Here is a 20,708-nt window from a genome sequence, read left to right as displayed (position 1 = left end):
GAGGGAACCCAAGGACTCAAAGACAATTCCGAAGTCTTCTTCGCAAATTCGTCAGGAGCCAACCAGACCCCGGGAAAACGTCCACGTGTCTCCCCAGGAAGAGCCTCTGGGGACAGGAGACTTAGCTTCCAGTCCGCAGGGAGGAGAGCAGCACGAGTCTGAGCACGCCTTCTGGCAGGTATTGAACCTGATGAGGCAGCTTAACAGGTTCAAGGACCCGGAGATCGCCCCTCGCGAAGGCAAAGACACGGTCCTGGACCAGGTCTCTGGTACTCAGAATCCCCCGAAGGCCAGCGCGGCTTTGCCCTGGTCCCAGGGGGTGAAGAGTGCCAGAGACAAGGTCGACGCTCAGCTCTCAGACCTCGCTTCCTCCAGTCGTTCCTATGCCGGGAAAAAACTCCTCCCACCTCCTCGTTTACAGCAGAGGAGGTACTTTGAGATCATGGGGGAGTCCAGCCTTGCTCTTCCCCTCCACCATTCGGTAGAAGAGCTTACAAGGGGGGTTCCGCTTGAGAAGCTCTCCGCCCGGCAGGTGACATTCTCGGCATCGGAGATCCTGATCCAGGAGATGGTCACGAAGTGTGCCATGCAGGCCACTTCGTGGCTGGATGTCTGGCTGGGTTCTCTGGGCATCCTATTGTGCTCTGAGGATTTGTCTAAGGAGAGCAATAGGAAGGCCCTGGAGACCTTCCTCGTCTCGGGCACTCGCTCCATCGAGTTTTTGGCCCACCAGGTTACCAACCTGTGGGCCAACTCGGTGTTGAAGCGTCGTGATGCGGTGACCGAGAAGTTCCACCCGAAGGTCCCCACCGTGGATGTCTGCAGGCTCAGACACTCCTCCATCCTTGGGGGAAGCTTGTTCGAGCCCAAGGACATGGAACGCACAGCTGAGAGGTGGAGGAAGTCTAGCCAAGACTCGCTCCTCCAAAGGGCCCTCGCATCTCGGCCCTACAAGCCTCCAGCTCCGCATCAACATCAGCAAAAGCCTCGCAGGACACCGAAGCAGGCTCCGGCAGCTAAGACAAAGGTGCCTAAGCCTCAGCCCTTTCCTGTCAAGGACAAGAGGGGTGGTAAGTCCTCCAGGGCAGGCAAAACTCCTAGAGGGAGCGGCCGTGGCCGTAAACGCTAGGAGTGGCAGTCCCCCCGCGTGTCCACCTGTGGGGGGATGCCTTCAAAGTTGCGTGCACAGGTGGCAGCAACATGGAGCCGATTCTTGGATGGTCTCCGTGATCGGCCAAGGTTATCGCGTCCCATTCACGACATCTCAACCTCCCCTAACAGCGAATCCAGTGTCGTTGAGCTCCTATGCCATGGGATCGGCAAAGGGGCTATCCCTTCGGGCAGAAGTCGCAACCATGCTCAAGAAGGATGCTCTCCAGGAGGTCGTCGACGGCTCCCCAGGCTTCTTCAGTCGACTCTTTCTTGTAAAGAAGGCGTCTGGAGGCTGGAGACCCGTCATCGACCTCTCGGCGCTGAACAAGTTTGTCAAGCAAACTCCGTTCAGCATGGAGACAGCGGACACGGTCAGACTTGCAGTGAGACCACAAGACTTCATGTTTACACTGGATCTAAAGGACGCGTACTTCCAGATCCCATTCCATCCGTCTTCCAGGAAGTACTTGAGATTCAGCCTAGACAACAAGACCTACCAGTTCAAGGTACTGTGCTTTGGTCTCTCTACAGCACCTCAGGTGTTCAGCAGAGTGTTTACCCTGATTTCGTCATGGGCGCACAGGAACGGCATCCGTCCCCTGCGATATCTGGACAACTGACTGATCCTGGCAGACTCGGAGTCGACCCTTCTTCGGCACCGAGACAGGCTTCTGGGATTTTGCCAGGATCTGGGGATCATGGTAAATCTCGAGAAGTCCTCTCTGCAGCCGTCCCAGCGACTGGTTTATCTAGGCATGTTATTAGACACCAATCTCCACAAAGCCTTTCCATCAGACGACAGGATAGCAAGGCTGAGGGGGGTGGCAGAACCCTTCCTCAGGCGGGAAGAGCTTCCAGCCCAATCATGGTTACGTCTCTTAGGTCACCTAGCCTCCCTGGCCCGTCTGGTCCCGAATGGTCGCCTCAGGATGAGATCCCTGCAATGGCGGCTCAAGTCCCGGTGGAGTCAAGGCTCCGACTCCCCGGACTTTCTGGTTCCGATAGGTCCCACGGAACAGGCAGACCTGCGGTGGTGGCTGATCGACGAGAACCTACGAAAGGGAGTGGATCTTCTCGTCCTTCCCCCGGACTTGACGCTGTTCATTGACGCGTCAAAAGAATGGTGGGGGGCCCACATTCTGAATCAGAGGACCTCGGGCCTTTGGTCAAAATCAGAAAAGTACCTGCACATCAACCTGCTAGAGATGAAGGCCGTATACCTGGATCTTCAACAGTTCCAACGGACCCTGGCGGGCCACTCTGTGGTGGTGATGAGCGACAACACCGCGGTAGTGGCTTATATCAACAAGCAGGGAGGTACTTTTTCACAGCAGCTATCCCATCTTGCGGTAGAGATTCTGAGATGGGCCGAAGTCCACTCGATAACACTATCAGCTCGCTTCATTCCTGGCAAGAGGAATGTGCTCGCCGACAGTGTGAGCAGGGCTTCGCAGATAGTGAGTACTGAGTTGTCTTTGGATCCTCAGATAGCCAACAAAGTCTTGACTTTGTGGGGTTCCCCGACGGTGGACCTGTTCGCGACAGCCTTGAATTTCAAGCTGCCGCTGTACTGCTCCCCAGTCCCGGACCCCAAGGCTCTCTGGCAAGATGCTTTCCAACGACGGTGGGACAACATCGACGTGTACGCCTTCCCACCGTTCTGTCTGATGAGAAGGGTGCTCAACAGGACCAGACTATCGGTCAACCTCTCTATGACCCTGATAGCTCCGCTATGATATCACGCGGAATGGTTCCCGGACCTTCTGCAGCTCCTGACAGAGCTTCCAAGAGAACTTCCCCCACGACACGAGCTACTCAGATAACCACATTGCAACATCTTCCACAAAGCCGTAGCCTCGCTTCGGCTTCACGCCTGAAGACTATCCAGCGTCTCCTCACGGAGAGAGGCTTTTCGCAACAGGTTGCAGAGAGAATGTCGCGCCACCTGCGAAAGTCCTCTGCGGGAGTCTACCAGGCGAAGTAGAGAGTCTTCTGTGGTTGGTGTCGTGGGAGGGGTATCTCTCCACTCGATGCCTCTATTCCAGCAATAGCGGAGTTTCTCGTTTATTTGCGGGAGGAAATGCGCCTTTCAGTCTCGGCGGTGAAAGGCTATCGTTCAGCCTTAAGCCTGGCCTTTAGGTTGAAAGGAGTGGACATTTCTTCCTCGCTAGAACTCTCTCTACTCATACGTAGCTATGAGCTTACCTCCCCTCAGTCGGAAGTGAGACCACCTCCATGGAACGTGGTTCGGGTTCTCAGGGCTCTTAAGAGACCTCCCTTCGAACCATTACGCCAGGCCTCTGATCGCCACCTGACTTGGAAGACGGCTTTCCTACTCGCGTTGGCCTCTGCCAAACGAGTTAGTGAACTTCATGGTCTCTCGTACGACATCGCCCATTCAAGGGGATGGGGGGAGGTAACGTTCAGGTTCGTCCCTGAGTTTGTTGCCAAGACTCAGAACCCTGGAGTGCCGGACCCACGGTTCGACTCTTTCAGGGTCACGAGTCTCCATTCTGTAACAGGTGACCCAGACCATCTGCTACTATGCCCAGTGAGGAGTCTGAGGCGTTACTTGAAAAGGACAGCTGGAGTTCGTCCCCGCGTGCAAGCGCTGTTTGTTAGCACTGGCAGGACGAAGAGGAGGGTCACCAAGAACACCATCTCGGCTTGGATTCGAAGGGTCATCCACCACACCTTGAATCCTGACCCTCCTCCGTCACGTCGCCCTAGGGCACACGACGTCAGGGACATCGCTACGTCCCTGGCCTTCAAGAGAAACTTCTCTGTGACGCAGGTACTACAAGCTGGGGTCTGGAAGTGTCAGACGACCTTCACAGCCCACTACCTGCAGGACGTGACCCACAGGAGCCTTGATACTTTTTCTATCGGCCCTGTGGTGGCTGCACAACAGCTGGTCTAACCTCAGGCTCCTTAAGGACAAGTAGCAGAAGGTTGAGGGCGTTGTTACCCGGTTTTAGTCTGCGTGAGTGAAAGAATATGTCTGGCCCTTACTTCTTTCTTCATTCTCCCCTCTCTTGGGTAATGCAGCATCCTGGTCTCCGCATAGCTGACCTCAACCTCTGCAGGTAAACCATGCTCCCTTGTGTTCCTAGTGTTATTTAATACTGTCGCGTCCCCCATACCCTGACGAGGTGGTATTGAGAACGTCCTAGCCTAGATTCCCATCTAAAGGACTCCAGGTCAACTTCCTAGGACAAGTCACGCTCAATTCCTCCACACACGACTTATGTAGGCCACACGTTCCTTGCGGAGCAAGGAACTTGTGAGGTGCAGGGACACTTTTCCTCGAGTGCTGCTCACTCAGAGTTTGAGTCCCCGGGTAAGCCAAAGCCAGTAAGGTGGGAACTTTCCACCCTTCCTAAGGGGTAAGTCACCCAATGTAAATAGCGTGGTTTGTATTTCGGTTATGGAACAAATGATAAATTCGGAGATAATTTGTATTTTTCCTAACCATACAACCCTTAGCTATTTACACATATTTGCCCGCCAGCCCTGTCCCCCAAGACAAGTCCTACCTCTAAGTGAACTGAGACAACTCACCGGTGTGTGGGGCTTCCCCTACCCCCTTGCTAACTAGCGCGGGGGTAGTTAACCCTCGTTAAAATTCTATTGGCTCGTCAATTTCACCTACGCCGAAAGTAAACCCAATGTAAATAGCTAAGGTTTGTATGGTTAGGAAAAATACAAATTATCTCCGAATTTTTTATTTTCTTATCGAGGGGGGGGGGGAGGGGGGGGACTTATTGTTACCTTTATTTTTACAGAGCTTTAGGTATTAGTACTGTACTTACCATTAACTTTCCTCCTCCCTTTCTCTGTGAGTATATCTAGAAATATAAAATGGACTTTTCCACTATCATCCAGTCTTTTGTCTTTTGTTCAATATCAGCTCCATATTCGTTAGATACCCATGTATACTGTACTTCCTAGAATATGAGCTTATGTACTCTTGCGTACTTTATTGTTCTTATTCCCTCCATCAGCTATGCCATAGCCGCACTAAATTCACATAACATAAATGCATATACACTATGGCCTCCTGGCAATATTTTGCTGTCTTAAAAGATATAAATCATGGTAAGGTCAAATATACTTTTTGTGTAAGAACTTCATGTCCAAGAATAAGGGTATTGTATACAGTATAGTAACTGACATCTTTGTCACTTGTTTTCAGGTTTTTTTTTTTTTTGATGAGGAAACTGTTTCTAAGCATCATCATTATTACCCTTTATTTTATCCATACTTTTCCATCATATATTCTTTTTACCTGAATTACCATGTTCCATATCCTCATCTGTTTTCTCTCTCATTGATCATTCAGAACTAACACTGATCAACATCTTGCCATATCTAGATGTAGCATTTCTCTTACTGATTGCTCTTCTTACATTATCATGTGCCCAAAGCATTTGAAATTTTGAGATCTGAATATTTTATTATCTAAAAACTACATCTCTCGTATATTTTTTTCCAGGAGGCTCTAAAAAGGTTCTATTACCAAATGCTAATGCCTTTTCAAAATTTACTTTTTTTTAGAAGCATAGATGTTATCTACATTTTTTTTGCCTCTTTACTAATTATAATCTCTGTCCACTATCCAGCACTGTATTCTTTAATCTTAATGTTTATGTTCTCTTCTTTACCATTAATAATATCATTTGGTTATATTTGTTTGTACTATTCCAGATTTATGAAGGTCCTAGATGTTCCAACAGGTCCAGAAGATACTCAGGTTTGCTTGCGTTTCCAGTTTTTCCTTCTTATGGCTCGTAAGCCTATTAGTTGAAGTTTTAGAAAATTTTATTTTTTACAACATTCATAGTTTATTCACATTCATAGTTTGTATGTTTTCACTGTAAAAATGTAGACATGTATACATATTGTTGGTATTTTAAATAGTTTAAAGATTTAATCATGTATAGATTTTATTCAATAGAAGTGTATATTAATTACATCTTTACTGTTGTATAAGCCACATACTGAGGCCTTCTAGAAATGTTACTTAGTGGCCTTGTTAAACTGATTTAAGATGATGGTAATAATCTACTTAAACGATTATAGTTCATAGGTCACCGCACTGATTCACTCTATTCCACCCAAGTGATGTGGAAGGAAATGGAAACTTCAATCTCGACCTTTTAATTACTAGTCTTACTTCCAGTACCCTAGCTTTAGCCTGCCCCTCACCAAATCTTTTTAGACATTACCAGTTTTTTGTTTTGAAATGTCTCAATAGACTAACTAACAAGTATTGTCCTGGACTCCTCAAGGGGAATTGGTGCTGAACATGTGGCCTTTAATGTCTGGGATTTTTTTGTTTCAATAATTGAGATAAATGTTCTATCTTCTGTTCTTAACTTTCTCAATTTTAAATTGTTTTGCCAAAAAGCAAACACATGAGTCATTGCTAGCCTCGCCTTCACTACAATGCGTTTTTTATATCTTAGAATCATTGTGCCACTTTACTTCAGTGGAAGAAGTTTTCTCAAGCTCAAAGGAAATCAGGCTTTCTTATTTAATTTCTAACCAACTAAAATTTCTGGTCTCTTGCCAATACTGTAAACTTCTCAAGTTCTACTAGAAAAGAACTTTTATATTTTCCATCTTGATGTATCTATAACTTGCTCTCATATGGAAAACCCTACATTTTCCTGCTGTCTTTTCAGTGATTCCATTTTTATTCATCTTCTAATTCTACTTACTGTATTCCTACTCCAGTCTTTTCCAGTATTCTCTGTTTGTATGGTCAATAGAGATTCTGCATCTTTAAAGATTAGTTATGGATTTGGCCATGGTCATATTCCTGTTTGATTCTCCAAGGAGTTTATAAGCAAATTGGTTTCAGTTCTTTTGATGATATTTATCTCACAATTATCAATTCTTGCACTTATCCCTCCTCTGGAAATATTCTAACCTTTTCAACTATCATCCTAGTGTGTCTAAAAGTGTCTGAAACTTTACTAGATGACATTCTTTTCCATCTCACTGATTCATTCCTATATGTATACAGTACAACCCTTTCATCCTTTAGAACAGGGAATATCTTCAGCAGAGTTGTAACAGTCATTAAAATCATTAAAGAGGAAGTTAACGACTGGTGGTAATCGTAGGTTAGTAGCCCCAGTCAATCTCCTGTCAAAGATACAACTTTTATCTTTGGCTACGATGAGTACAGTTGAACTGTTGCATCCTATCACAGGCTGTTTAAGTTTTTCTCATAATTTTTTTAGTTTGAATAGTTGATTTTTGTTCCGTGTTAATGCTGAAACAAAGCAAGAAATCATATATGAGGGAAAGATAGACACTGCATGTTTATGTCTAAACCGGCAAAAGATCTCACTCCCTGTGCCCAAAGAGCTTGATTGTTCGCAATTATCACCATATCCCAACCAAGTGTAGATTGTGGTTTCCTGTTAGGACAACTGAATTTTTTGAACTAGAAGGTTGTGTCTTCTCTGGTGTTGTTCTTGGCAATGTCCATGAGAACGCCAGAGAGGTTGTTTAGTTCTTTGCTCTCCTCATCTAGTTGGCTGTTCACTGAAGCATCTGGGTACGTGCCCCTGGCTTGGTCCCCAGGGAGTATGCTTCAGGATCTCAATCTCATTGTCACCTTGTCCTCTTTTTTTTCTTTTTTTTTCTTTTTTTCCCACATTGAATCTATGAAAATGGGTGTTTCTTAGATTACAATTCAGTGATATTTTCCTTGTACTGCCATTCTTTGGAATGGTGTTCCTATTCAGTTTTCGTAAACTATTCTCACTCTTTCTCCATAAAGAAGCAAGTGTATTGTTTCTTTTATTATTAAATCTCACCCATTTAATTTTTCCATTTTCTTGTTTACATCTGGCCTGGGTTCATAGACTATTTAAGGAGTCCTGTTCAAATGACTTTAGCTCAGAAAAGAAAATTTTGCAAAATTTTATATGTAGAAAATGTTGTAGCACTGTACAGTATACTAATAATAATTATGGAAGCACTGTAGATTTAACTATTAGTTGTTTTTCACAATTCATGGCACTTTTTATGGTTACTAGATATTTACATGATGTTTTGGGATGGGTGAAATGTAATTTCCATTAATTTGGTATTTGAAAAATTGATACTGATGCAGTATTTTATAATTTTAAATACTGTGTATGTAGACTTTTGTATCAGGTGTACATTTTGTTGCTTAAGTGTTAGTGGGTATGAGCTTTTTAAGATTTTTATTGCCTGTTTTGCTCAGATTTATATTTTAGTAATGGAAACTTGACTCCAAATAATATTTACCTGTATCTTATGAGAAACCGTTCTATGAGTAACATGTTTACTTATGCAGCCTGATGTGCAATAATAATTAGTTTTAGAAAGTTTTCCACATTGTATGAGTAGTTTGTTGTTTGTTAATAAGACTATTTTTCACATTAAATAACTTCATATGAATCGTCTCTTTGTGTGATCTGGTTTAATTACCTAATGATGATAATGGCTGATTCCTTATTTGTCATATTGGATTCCCTGTTCTAGCCTTTCACAGAAAAGTCCATGGAGACTTCACCCAGTACTTTAACCCCAAAAAGGGCTAAAACAACAATTTTTACATTATATGTCTTGATTTTTTATTGCAGTACCTTGTATTTTGGTACCTGATTTGGACCATAGGATGAGCATACAGTGAAATTAGATTTGTCATTGTATGGTTACTGGAGCTCAGCTTTTTTTCCTATTTTTTGGTGCTATGCACAGAATTTGTCATTACAACAGGGTCTGGTGAAACCTGTTTGTATTAGCTTTAGCTAAAAGTCACAGAAAGATACAAATGCTAATACCTTTGAAGATCTTTTAGCCAACAAATGTAGTAAAATTAAACCATTCAAAACTTACACATCTAATAGGATACCCATGAGGGGTACTGAATGAGGGTGCGGTCACCCAGGAATTACATACATATATATACCAAGGCACTTCCCCAAATTATGGGGGGTAGCCGACATAAAAAAAAATGAGAAAAAAAGGGGACCTTTCCTCTCTACAGTCTTCCCAGCCTGACATGGGACTCGACTGAGTTCGACTGGTACTGCTAGGGTGCCTCAGCCCACCCTCCCCCGTTATCCACCACAGATGAAGCTTCATAACGCTGAATCCCCTACTGCTGCTACCTCCGCTGTCATCCAAGGCGACCGGAGGAAGCCGCAGGGCCTACCGGAACTGCGTCATAATCGCTCGCCAATCATTCCTATTTCTTGCACACTTTTCTCTCTCACATCTATCCTCCTATCACCCAGAGCTTTCTTCACTCCATCCATCCTCCCAAACCTTGGTCTTCCTCTTGTACTTCTCCCATGCTGCTAATTCATTTCTTACATACGTTCTCACCCTCACCACTTCGTTCCTAACCCTATCTACTCGAGATACACCAGCCATACTCCTTAGACACTTCATCTCAAACACATTCAATTTCTGTCTCTCCATCACTTTCATTCCCCACAACTCCGATCCATACATCACAGTTGGTACAATCACTTTCTCATATAGAACTCTCTTTACATTCATGCCCAACCCTCTATTCTTTACCACTCCCTTCACTGCCCCCAATACTTTGCATCCTTCATTCACTCACTGATGCACATCTGCTTCCACTTCACCATTTGCTGCAACAACAGACCCCAAGTACTTGAACTGATTCACCTCCTCAAGTAACTCTCCATTCAACATGACATTCAACCTCACACCACCTTCCCTTCTCGTACATCTCATAACCTTACTTTGTTCCATAACTGGAATACAAAACACGCTATTTAATAGGGGTATTACTTTCGGCGTAGCTGAAATGACAAGCCATTAAATTTTAACGAGGGTTAACTACCCATACTGCTAGTTAGCGGGGGTAGGGGAGGGTAGCTTGCTACCCCCCCTCACACACCTGTGATTGAGCTCACTTTTGCTTTTGGCTCGGATGGTGAAAGGACTTTGCCGCTCTTCATCCTCGCCGAATATTGGCAGCCATTAATGATTTTTGCTTTTTCTTTTTCTCTTAGTGTGTGTTTGTAAAGTTGACTTCTGCGACCATGCGCACCTGCCCTGGACTCTCTGGCCGCCCTTGTGGAACGTTTATGTCGGCAGTGGAGACTGATCCTCACACCATTGTCCTGTATGCAGAGGTCAACGGTGTGATAGTGCAAATAAGTGTAATGAGTGTAGGGAGTGGTCTTCCTCCCAGTGGGAGAGGTTTGGGCAACGGCGGAAGAAGAAGTCCAAGTGGGGTATTTCTCCTTAGAAGGTTCCTTCGAAGAGAGAAAAACCCAAGGCCTCTTCTTCCGTCTCCCGACCCTCTTCCGAAGCTCCTACTCATTCGGCCTCTTACGAGAGACTGTCGAGTAGTAGCATAGACCAAGTTAATGTCAGCCAACTCCGGTTCTCTAGAGATGGTGTTGATTCCCCTAGTGAAGCGGCACACCTCTCCCCCTGGGTGATGCCTTGTCACTAACCCCCCTTTTGCAGATTTGGTCTTCCTTGGGGCTTAAGGGTTCGCCCTCCAAGGAAGCTTTGCTAAAGTTTATCCGCATGGGTGCTTCTGTTCAGCAGTCATCGTCACCGTCAGAGGTAGATCCTCTGACTCTCGTCGACGTCATAGTGTCAGAGGTAGATTCTCTGACTCTCGTCGACGTCATAGTGTCAGAGGTGTCACATGCGATCTCATCCAACTCCTCTGCCCCTCCAGACTCTCAAGCGGTTGCAGCTAACTTAGTTTCCCCTGTTCCTGAACATCCTTCGAGGGGGAAACTAAGTCCTACGTCTGTCTCTCCTGCAAGTGTTTCTTCCCCTCGGGGGAGTTCACTTATAGAGACTCCTCTTTGGAGGACTGCTGCGGCGCACGGTCAGCTTGCTGATCCAACGGTCCCCAGAGGGCGCTGTCATCGGAAAGCTCGCCCTCCACTTCGCTTTTGAGGTCTCTCTTCACCATCAGTGAAGAGGCGACTCTTTGGTCCATCGTCGTCGCAGTCGTCCCAGTCGTCCCCTGCAGAGGAGCCTCCGTTGCAGTCATCTGACTTTCAACCATCGATCGTCACTGCTCCTGCTACTAGTCCTGTGACTTCGGTCCTGGACCTCTCTGCGGATCGTTCGCGATCCCCTTTGGTGGATGCTCGCCCTTACAAATGGCACATACCAGTTCCCGACCATCCACCCTTCAGATCTGCCGACCTTCCATCTCCGTTCCTGTCACCGGTAAAGCCTCTTGAGGCTCTACCAAAGTGCGCAGCTGCGTGCCATCTCCCTGAAGCTCACCAATCTACAGGACATCAGCGCTCACCAGCAGCTCATCAGACTGCTCGTGAGCACTCTACAGCGCTTTGGCGCGCCCCTTCACCTGCTCGCCCTCATAGAAGGCAGTAAGATCATGCGCCTGCACGCCCTGCGCCCACGTTCACCTGCACACCCTGGGCTCACATACCCAGGGTCGCCCACGCGCCAGCGTTCTACTGCGCGTTTACGCTCTCCTGCGCGTCAGCAATCTTCTGCGCTCCCTGCGCCTACTCGCCAACGATCTCCTACGCGCCAGTGCCCTCCTGCGTGTCAGTGCCCTCCTGCGCCTACTCGCCAACGATCTCCTACGCGCCAGTGCCCTCCTGCGTGTCAGTGCCCTCCTGCGCCCCAACACTCGCCTGCGCGCCGGCATTCTCCTGTGCGCCAACACTCTCTTGCGCGACAGTGCTCTCCTGCGTGCTATTTACCTCTTGCGCGCCAGCGTTTTCCTGCATGCCAGCCTGCGCGCCAGCGCTTTACCGCATCACTCTACAGGTGAAACAACATGCGCAATCCAGCGCTCACATGCACACCAGGTCTCTCCCTCGCGCACGCTCGCCAATACTCCCCTGCGTGCCCACGCACGCGCCAATATTCTCCTGCGCGCCAGCGCTCTCCCGCGCGCACGCGCGTCAATACTCTCCTGCGTGCCCACGCACGCGCGTCAATACTCTCCAGCGTGCCCGCGCGTCAATACTCTCCTGTGTGCCCGCGCGTCAATACTCTCCTGCGTGCCTGCGCTCGCGCCAATATTCTTCTGCGCGCCCGCGCCGCACACCAACAGGCACAGGCGCAGGAACTACACCCGGCAAGGTCACCATTGCCTCATTCCCCTCCCTGCAAACTCATTCCATTGCGCCCTGCGGGAGAAGGGAAACAGGCAACAGCAGAGGGTTCAGGATCCCTAAACTGCCTTCTAATGCTGACCCACCTTTCACGACAACTCCTCGTAGGAAACCTTCGGTCCCTTTCCCCTCAGGGGATCTGTCTGACAGTGCATCTCTCAGTCAACAGCCTGGGTTCAGTGCCCTAGTCAGAGCTGTAACACAGGCATTCAAGCCTGCCCTGTCCAACCGCTCGTCAGAGCTACCTATATTTCTGGACTCTCTACATGGAACCATGGCTTCCTCTACCCCTTTGAAGAGGAAAAGAGGAGTTTCCGACGCAGTCACTTCCCCGAGGGTGAAGCTGACTCCGTGCAAACCATCAAGGCTAGTCCCTCCAGTATCTCCCCAGGAAGACTCTACCTTCCTGTCATGAAGACCATCCTTCACCAAGGGAATCGCACGGGGAGAGGCACTCCTTCATCCCACCATTGGAGGAAACCTCCCTTCATGCTGAGAGGTCCCTTCAATAAGAGATCAGGAGGGACACGACACTCAGGCCTTCGATGTTGGAGTCTTACCTCCTTCCTCGGAAGGAGTCTAAAGACTCCAAGACTCTCTCTACCAAAGTCCTCCACCAGGACTAGAACGGAGACAGCCAGCCACCCAAGGAATGTCTGCGACTCACCCCAAGAAGAGCTCTTGGGGATAGAAGGAGACTTCGCTGCGAGTCCAACATCAGGAGGAGACCAACAAGAATCGGAACATGCATTCTGGCAGGTTCTGACTCTATTGAGGATTCTCATTGGGTTTGCCGACCCAGAGATACCCCCTCGAGGGAGCAAAGACGCGGTCCTAGACCGCATCTTCAGCACTCAGAAACCCTCAAAAACCAGTGCAGCCCTGCCCTGGTCTCAGGGGTTGAAGAGTACCAGGGACAAGATCGCCCAACAGCTTTACGAGTTTGCCTCCTCCAACCATACTGGCTCTACGAACAAGCTCCTCCCACCTCCTTGTGTACAGCAGAGGAGGTACTTTGAGATCCTGGAGGAGCTCAGTTCAGCTTTTCCACTTCACCACTCTCTGGAAGAGCTAACCAGGGGAGTCCCTCATGAGAGACTCTTCAGCCGGCAGGCCTCGTTCTCGGCGGCCGAAGTCCTTAACCAGGAAAAGGTCACTAAGTATACGATGCAAGCTACTTCGTGGCTGGACATCTGGTTAGTGACCTTGGGTATCCTGATACAATCCGAGGATTTCTCCAAGGAGCGTACCAGGAAGGCAATGGAGACCTTTTTACTCTCAGGCACTCGCATGATCGAGTTTCTTGCTCACCAAGTTTCGAACTTGTGGGCAAACACTATATTGAAACGTCGAGATGCAGTGTCTGAGAGGTTCCACCAACAGGTCCCCAGCGTCAAGATAAATAGGCTCAGACATTCCTCTCTAGAGGGGGCCCACCCGTTTGAGCCTAAGGACATGGAACTTGCTGCTGAGAGGTGGAGGAAGTCTCATCGAGACCCCCTCCTCCATAGGGCTTTGACATCCAAGCCTTATAAACCTCCAGCACCTCAGCAGTTCCCTCCAACCAAGACCATGATGACGAAACCAGCAGCAAAGACAACGGTGTCTAACAAGCCCTCGAGGCCGCAAACGCTAGGATAGGCTCTCCCCCTGCATTTCCACCAGTGGGGGGATGCCTACAAAGTTGCTCAGACAGGTGGAAGCAACTCGGGGCCGATTCCTGGACAATCTCCGTGATCCGTCTAGGATATCGCGTCCCGTTCATAACATCTCTCCCTCCCCTGACCAGGAACCCAGTGTCAATAGACTCCCTTGCCATGAGATCGGCAAGGGGGCAGGCTCTTCAGGCAGAAGTCCAGACCCTGTTGAAGAAGGGCGCTCTCCAAGAGGTCCTCGACGGGTCCCCGGGCTTCTTCAGTCAACTCTTCTTATAAGAAAGGCGTCTGGAGGCTGGAGACCAGTCATCAACCTCTCAGCCCTGAACAAGTTTGTCAAACAAACTCCGTTCAGCATGGAGACGGCAGACACGGTCAGACTAGCAGTATGACCTCAGGACTTCATGTGTACTGGACCTAAAGGATGCGTACTTCCAGATCTCAGTCCATCCGTCTTCACGGAAGTACTCAAGATTCAGGTTAGACAACAGAAAGTACCAGTTCAAGGTGCTCTGCTTCGGTCATTTCACAGCACCTGAGGTTTTCACCAGAGTGTTGGCCCTAGTGTCATCTTGGGCACACAGGATTGATATCCGCCTCCTCCATTATCTGGACGACTGGCTAATCCTCGCAGACTCGGTGTCAACCCTTCTTCAACACCGAGACAAACTTCTGAGACTCTGCCAAGATCTGGGGATCATGGTAAAAATTGAGAAGTCTTCTCTGCTTTCTACATAGAGACTGGTATACCTAGGCATGATTATAGACACCAATCTCCACACAGCCTTCCCATCAGACGACAGGATAACAAGGCTGAGAAAGGTCGCAAGACCTTTTCCCAGACGAGAAGAACTTCCAGCCCAAACGAGGCTACGTCTCCTTGGTCACCTTTCATCGCTGGCCCGTCTAGTTCCCAATGGTCGCCTCAGGATGAGATCCCTCAAGTGGCAACTCAAGTCCCGGTGGAATCAGACTCGAAACCTACGAAAGGGAGTAAATCTTCTCGTCCTCCCCCCGGATTTGATGCTGTTCTCAGACGCTTCAAAATAAAAAGGTGGGGGGCCCACGTGCTGCACCACACGACCTTAGTCCTCTGGTCAGAGTCAGAAGGGTACCTCCACATAAATCTCCTAGAGATGAAGGCCATCTTTCTGGCCCTTCAACAGTTCCTGGCGGGCCACTCAGTGGTGGTGATGAGTGACAACACCACAGTAGTGGCTTACATCAACAAGCAAGGAGGTACTTTTTCGCAGCAGCTATCCCATCTAGCAGTAGAGATAGTGAGATGGGCCGAAATCCACTCAATACCACTATCGGCACGCTTCATTCCGGGCAAAATGAATGTGCTCGCCAACAACTTGAGCAGAGCATCTCAGATAGTGAGTACTGAGTGGTCTTTGGATCATTTAGTAGCCAACAAAGTCCTGACTTTGTGGGGTTCACCAACTATGGACCTCTTTGCAATGCCCTTGAACTTCAGGCTCCCGCTGTATTGTTCCCCAGTCCCAGGCCCCAAGGCTCTCTGGCAAGATGCATTCCAACAACGGTGGGACAACATCGACGTTTGCGCCTTTCCCCCCGTTCTGTCTGATGAGGAGGATACTCAACAAGACCAGAACATCGGTCAATCTTTCAATGATCCTCATAGCTCCGCTATGGCATCACGCAGAATGGTTTTGCGGACCTTCTGCAGCTCCTAAAGGAGCCTCGAGAACTCCCTCCACGACAAAATCTACTCAAACAACCACATGCCAACATATTCCACAAAGCTGTAGCTTCGCTACGACTTCACCCCTGGAGACTATGCAGCACCTCCTCTCTCAGAGAGGATTTTTGCAACGAGTTGCGACTAGGATATCTAGATACCTGCGTAAGTCATCAGCAGCAATCTACCAGGCAAAGTGGAAAGTCTTCTGTGGTTGGTGTTGTGGAAGGGGTATCTCTCCTCTTGATGTCACTATTCCAGCAATAGTGAAGTTCCTCGTGTATTTGCATGAAGAAATGCACCTGTCAGTCTCGGCAATAAAAGGCTATTGCTCAGCCTTAAGCCTCGCCTTCAGACTGAAAGGAATGGACATTTCTTCATCGCTAGAACTTTCCTTACTCATACGGAGTTATGAATTTACCTGCCCTCAGTCAGAAGTGAGACCTCCCTCATGGAACGTGGTTTGAGTTCTCAGGTCACTTAAGAGACCTCCTTATGAAGCATTACGCCAGGCAACCGATCGCCACCTGACTTGGAAGACGGTGTTCCTGCTAGCTTTGGCTTTGGCCAAACGAGTCAGTGAACTTCATGGTCTCTCATACGACATCGCCCATTCAACGGGATGGGGAGAGGTAACGTTCAGCTTCGTCCCTGAGTTTATTGCTAAGACTCAGAACCTGGGAGTAGCTGATCCACGATTCGACTCTTTCCGGATTTCTAGTCTCCGTACTGTAACAGATGACCCAGACCATCTCTTACTTGGCCCAGTGAGGAATTTGAGGCTGTATCTTAAGAGAACAGCCGCTGCCCGTCCTCGTGTGCCTGCACTATTCGTCAGCACAGGAAGGACCAAGAGGAGGGTCACCAAGAACACCATCTCAGCATGGATTCGCAAGGTCATAGACCATGCATTGAATCCAGACCCTCCTCCTTCACGTCGCCCCAGAGCTCATGATGTCAGGGGCGTAGCTACGTCCCTGGCATTCAAGAGAAACTTTAAACTGACGCAGGCTCTTCAAGCTGGGGTGTGGAATCGTCAGACCACATTCACATCTCACTACCTGCAAGACGTGACCCACAGGAGACTCGGTACATTCTCTATTGGTCCTGTGGTGGCTGCACAATAGCTGGTTTAAAACCTCAAGCTCCTTATTGGATAAGTAGCAGAAGGTTGAGGGCATTGTTACCCGGTTTTAGTCTGCGTGAATGAAAAGGTTTGACTGGCCCTTACTCTTTTCTTCATTCTCCCCTCTCTTGGGGAAAGCAGGGTCCTGGGTTCTCTGCACAGCTGACCTCAAACCACTGTAGGCAAACCATGCTCCCTTGTGTACCTAGTATTAAGACTAATACTGTTGCATCCCCATACCCTGACGAGGTCGTATTGGGAAAGTCCTAGTTACACAGTTTTTCCTTCTAAAGAACTCAGAATAACTTTACCTGGACAGTTGTACTTCTATATACCTCAACACACAGCTTGTGTAGGCTGCGGACCTTGCGTAGCAAGGTTTTAGCGAGGTGCAGGGACTCCTTATTTTTGAGTACTAACATACTCAGATAAGGAGCCCCCGGGTAAAGCCAAAGCCAGATTGGCTGGGATGTCCACCCTACCTAATAGGTGAGTCACCCCTATTAAATAGCGTGGTTTGTATTCCAGTTACGGAACAAATGACAAATTCATAGATAATTTGTATTTTTCCTAACTATACAAACCTTAGCTATTTAAACAAACTTACTCGCCAGCCCTATCCCCCTTGAAGTCCTACCTCTAAGCAAAGTGAGCTCAATCACAGGTGTGTGTGAGGGGGGGGGGTAGCAAGCTACCCTCCCCTACCCTCATTAACTAGCGGTATGGGTAGTTAACCCTCATTAAAATTCAATGGCTCGTCATTTCAGCTACGCCGAAAGTAATACCCTTATTAAATAGCTAAGGTTGGTATAGTTAGGAAAAATACAAATTACAGTATCTACAAATTTGTCATCTTACCCACATTGACTCTCAACTTCCTTCTCTCGCATACCCTTCCAACTTCTGTCTCTAATTGGCCAAGCTTCTCTTCCGCGTCTGCAACCAGTACAGTATTATCCGCAAACAACAACTAATTTACCTTCCATTCACGATCATTCTCATCTACCTGTTTCAATTCTTGTCCAAACACTCGAGCATTCACCTCTCTCTCACTACTCCATCAACATACAAGTTGAACATCCATGGCGACATCACACATCCCTATCTCGGCCCCACTCGCCGGAAACCAATCGCTCAATTCATTTCCTATCCTAACACATGTTTAACTACCATTATAGAAACTTTTCACTGCTTGCAACAACCTTCCACCAATTCCATATAACCTCATCACATCGCTTCCCTATCAGGAATTGGTTTGTATAATAGTGATATTTGTAAGGTATTCTATCCTAACTATCAAGTTTTAATTTCTGACTCTTAATACTGGTCAAACTGAGTTCATATAAAACCAGAAAAAAATTGTAGCTTGGTAGATCCCATTCTGGCATTCTATTTACATGTTTAAGATTTAAATTGAATTTTCACAAATGTTTTTGTATTGAACATATTCATTCAATTTTAATTTATATGGGTAAAGTCAGTGAAATAAGCCTCATCATTGATGTATTGCAGTCCATTCATGTTGTATAGAGATTTAATAAGTAATGAACAGATGTTTTGTCGCAATTGAATGATCATAAGATATTATTTTTCTAAGATAATTGTGAATGATGCTGCAATATTTGTAAAAAATTTCAAGAACTATGAACTTCTTCCTTACAGATCCTTTTTCAGACAGCATCATTTGTTCAGGTAACATGTGGAAAGTGTGAACCATTTATGAATTAAAGTCTTATGGGTGATTGATTTGAGATAATTTCTTGATTACTATTGCAGTATGGGGTGTACAGAGGAAAATATATGGGTAAAGAAAAAGAGCAATATTGTATAAGGGAAAGAGAATACTGTTATACCAAGAAAAGAATAACAGTTTAATCCTGCATGGAACAGACATAGTGTTGCGTCCTATCTAATGTTTTATCTTTTTCTTATACCATTAGTTTGATTGGTGATTTGGCTTTAGTATAAAATGGAATAAAGCAGGGTTGCCAGTGTATATTGGACTCTTCTTCAGTTTATGATAAACTACTTTGGGGCATAAATGCTAAAATTACCATATCCCTTTTGTTACCAAGTGCAGATCATAGCCTCCTGTAGTCAGGCATTTATGTTGAGTAGCAAGAAGGCTAAGCCTTCCCTGGTTTTATTCTTGGCAAGTCCATGAATTTCCGAAGAGATTGTAAGTGCATTGTTCTTCTCTTCAGGTTTGCCATTTGCTGAAGCTTCTGTGTATACACCCTTAGCTTAGACCCAGGAAGTATGCTTCAGGTGCAAGGGGAACTTTGATCTGCATCGAGGACTATTTCAGGTTTTGTGGGTTCTAGGGCAATCTTCATAGCCCATTATGTGCTAGAAGCTCTTCTTAGTAGACCTCCAACGATGAGGTAGGCCTTCGATATACAGTATTTTTGTAAGGAGCTGGTAGCTAAGGCTACTTTGCCCTGATGACCCCTGTGATTCAGAGGTGATGCTAGTGCCACCAGTCAGTGATCCCTGTACTCAGCACTCCCTAAGTGTGCTGTCCCTGTTCCTGTCTACCCTGCCCTGTGCCTGTGACCCCAGCCCCTGTGTTTTGTGTTGCAAGCTCCAGTGAGTGTACCTACCACTTCAACAGTGAGTATTCCCTATGGTTATGGTTCCTGTTGAAGCCAACAGTGCAGTTTCTCCCTGAAGGGAGCTTCTTCATCAATGGTCACTCAGACCTTGACTCTGCTTGCAGAGCTTGAGTTAATGATTGGTAAGAGGAAGAAATGTGAGTGTTTCTCTTCCTTATCTGCCTCCTCTTTAGAAGAATGAATCTAAGAGGAGTTCCTTATGACTTTACTGCTCTTGGGGGAGTGGATGACAGCGACTTGTTCCTGCCCAACTACGACCCTATGCTTTGTATTCACGGGGTCCAGGCTGTGACCCTATGTTTTAGCCCCCTGCCATGGACCCCCAGGTACAGAGATCTAATCCCCTGTTGTTGCTCCATATCACACCTTGATGTGATCCTGTGTTGCAGCCCCATGCCATGGCCCCACCTGGACCAGGGATATGACCTCTCTGTGTCATATAGGAGTTTTCCTTTCCTTCTTGTATTCATCGGGGAGTGCATTGAACTGAGTCAGGCGGCCTTGGCTTAACCTTCAGGGAGAAGTTTGGTTACTAATCAGCACTTTGGTACCCGTGTAAAGTTGAGACCATCTCTGTCCTGCTCATATCTGGTTAGTATGTCCCTGGATTGATTCAACAATGAGATCTGTGGATCTGGGAACTCTTTCTCTTTCTCTTCCTGTCGGCCAAACTATACCTAGCTCCCCCCCCCCCTCATTATTGAGGTAAGGAAAGGAAAGGCTGCAGCAACCATCTTCAGGTTAACCTGTCAGTGTATGCATTAACAGGGGAACTCTCCTTATACACACTTAAGTCGGAAGGCGTCTCCTTCTCGGCCTCTTAGTCAGCGGCCATGACCTCCTTTCAAGCTGTCTCAGGGCTTGATCAGTGATTGGGAGCAGTGATATATTTTGCAAAGTCAACAGGGTTATCAACCCTGGGTCTAGAGGAGCACAAGAGTCTTGTTCTACTTGATGGGAAGGCAGTGACCTCCCTGGTACACATGTCAGTGAACTAGTGGGCTGACTGGATTTTGAAGAGGAGGGATACCTTGGTGTCCCAATTCACAAAACAAATTGGTTCAGGGATAGCACTATCGCTCCATGACACGTCAGTACAGGCAAACACGTCTCTCCTTCTGAGGAGGCACATGCAGGTGGGGAAGTGGAAACTGGTTTGCAGGATTCCCTGATCCAGCGTGCAGTTTCCTTGGGGTGTCCTGCCCTTTCAAAGGGATCTTCTACACTGGCTCTTAAATGGCAGGGTTATAGGGCTGAGAGATAACAACTTTTTTATTTGAAGATTGAGAAGCTTGTGCTTCATGG

General features: G+C 47.3%; 1 protein-coding gene across 2 annotated transcripts in view; it reads left to right on the top strand.

Moving 5' to 3' along the window:
- Nucleotides 1-8,595, top strand: part of LOC137615147 (putative methyltransferase DDB_G0268948) — a 48,190-nt gene extending 39,595 nt beyond the window's left edge. For both annotated transcript variants that reach the window (XM_068344779.1, XM_068344780.1), the window contains exon 8: nt 5,860-8,595. In XM_068344779.1, the coding sequence (XP_068200880.1) occupies nt 5,860-5,959 (100 nt within the window). In that variant the 3' untranslated portion in view covers nt 5,960-8,595. The remainder of the gene's footprint in view (nt 1-5,859) is intronic.
- Nucleotides 8,596-20,708: the final 12,113 nt, after the last annotated feature.

Source organism: Palaemon carinicauda, chromosome 21 (assembly GCF_036898095.1).
Source record: "Palaemon carinicauda isolate YSFRI2023 chromosome 21, ASM3689809v2, whole genome shotgun sequence".
NCBI lineage: Eukaryota > Metazoa > Arthropoda > Malacostraca > Decapoda > Palaemonidae > Palaemon > Palaemon carinicauda.
The sequence above is the reverse complement of the archived record's forward strand: the minus strand, read 5'-3'. Positions and strand labels throughout refer to the sequence as shown.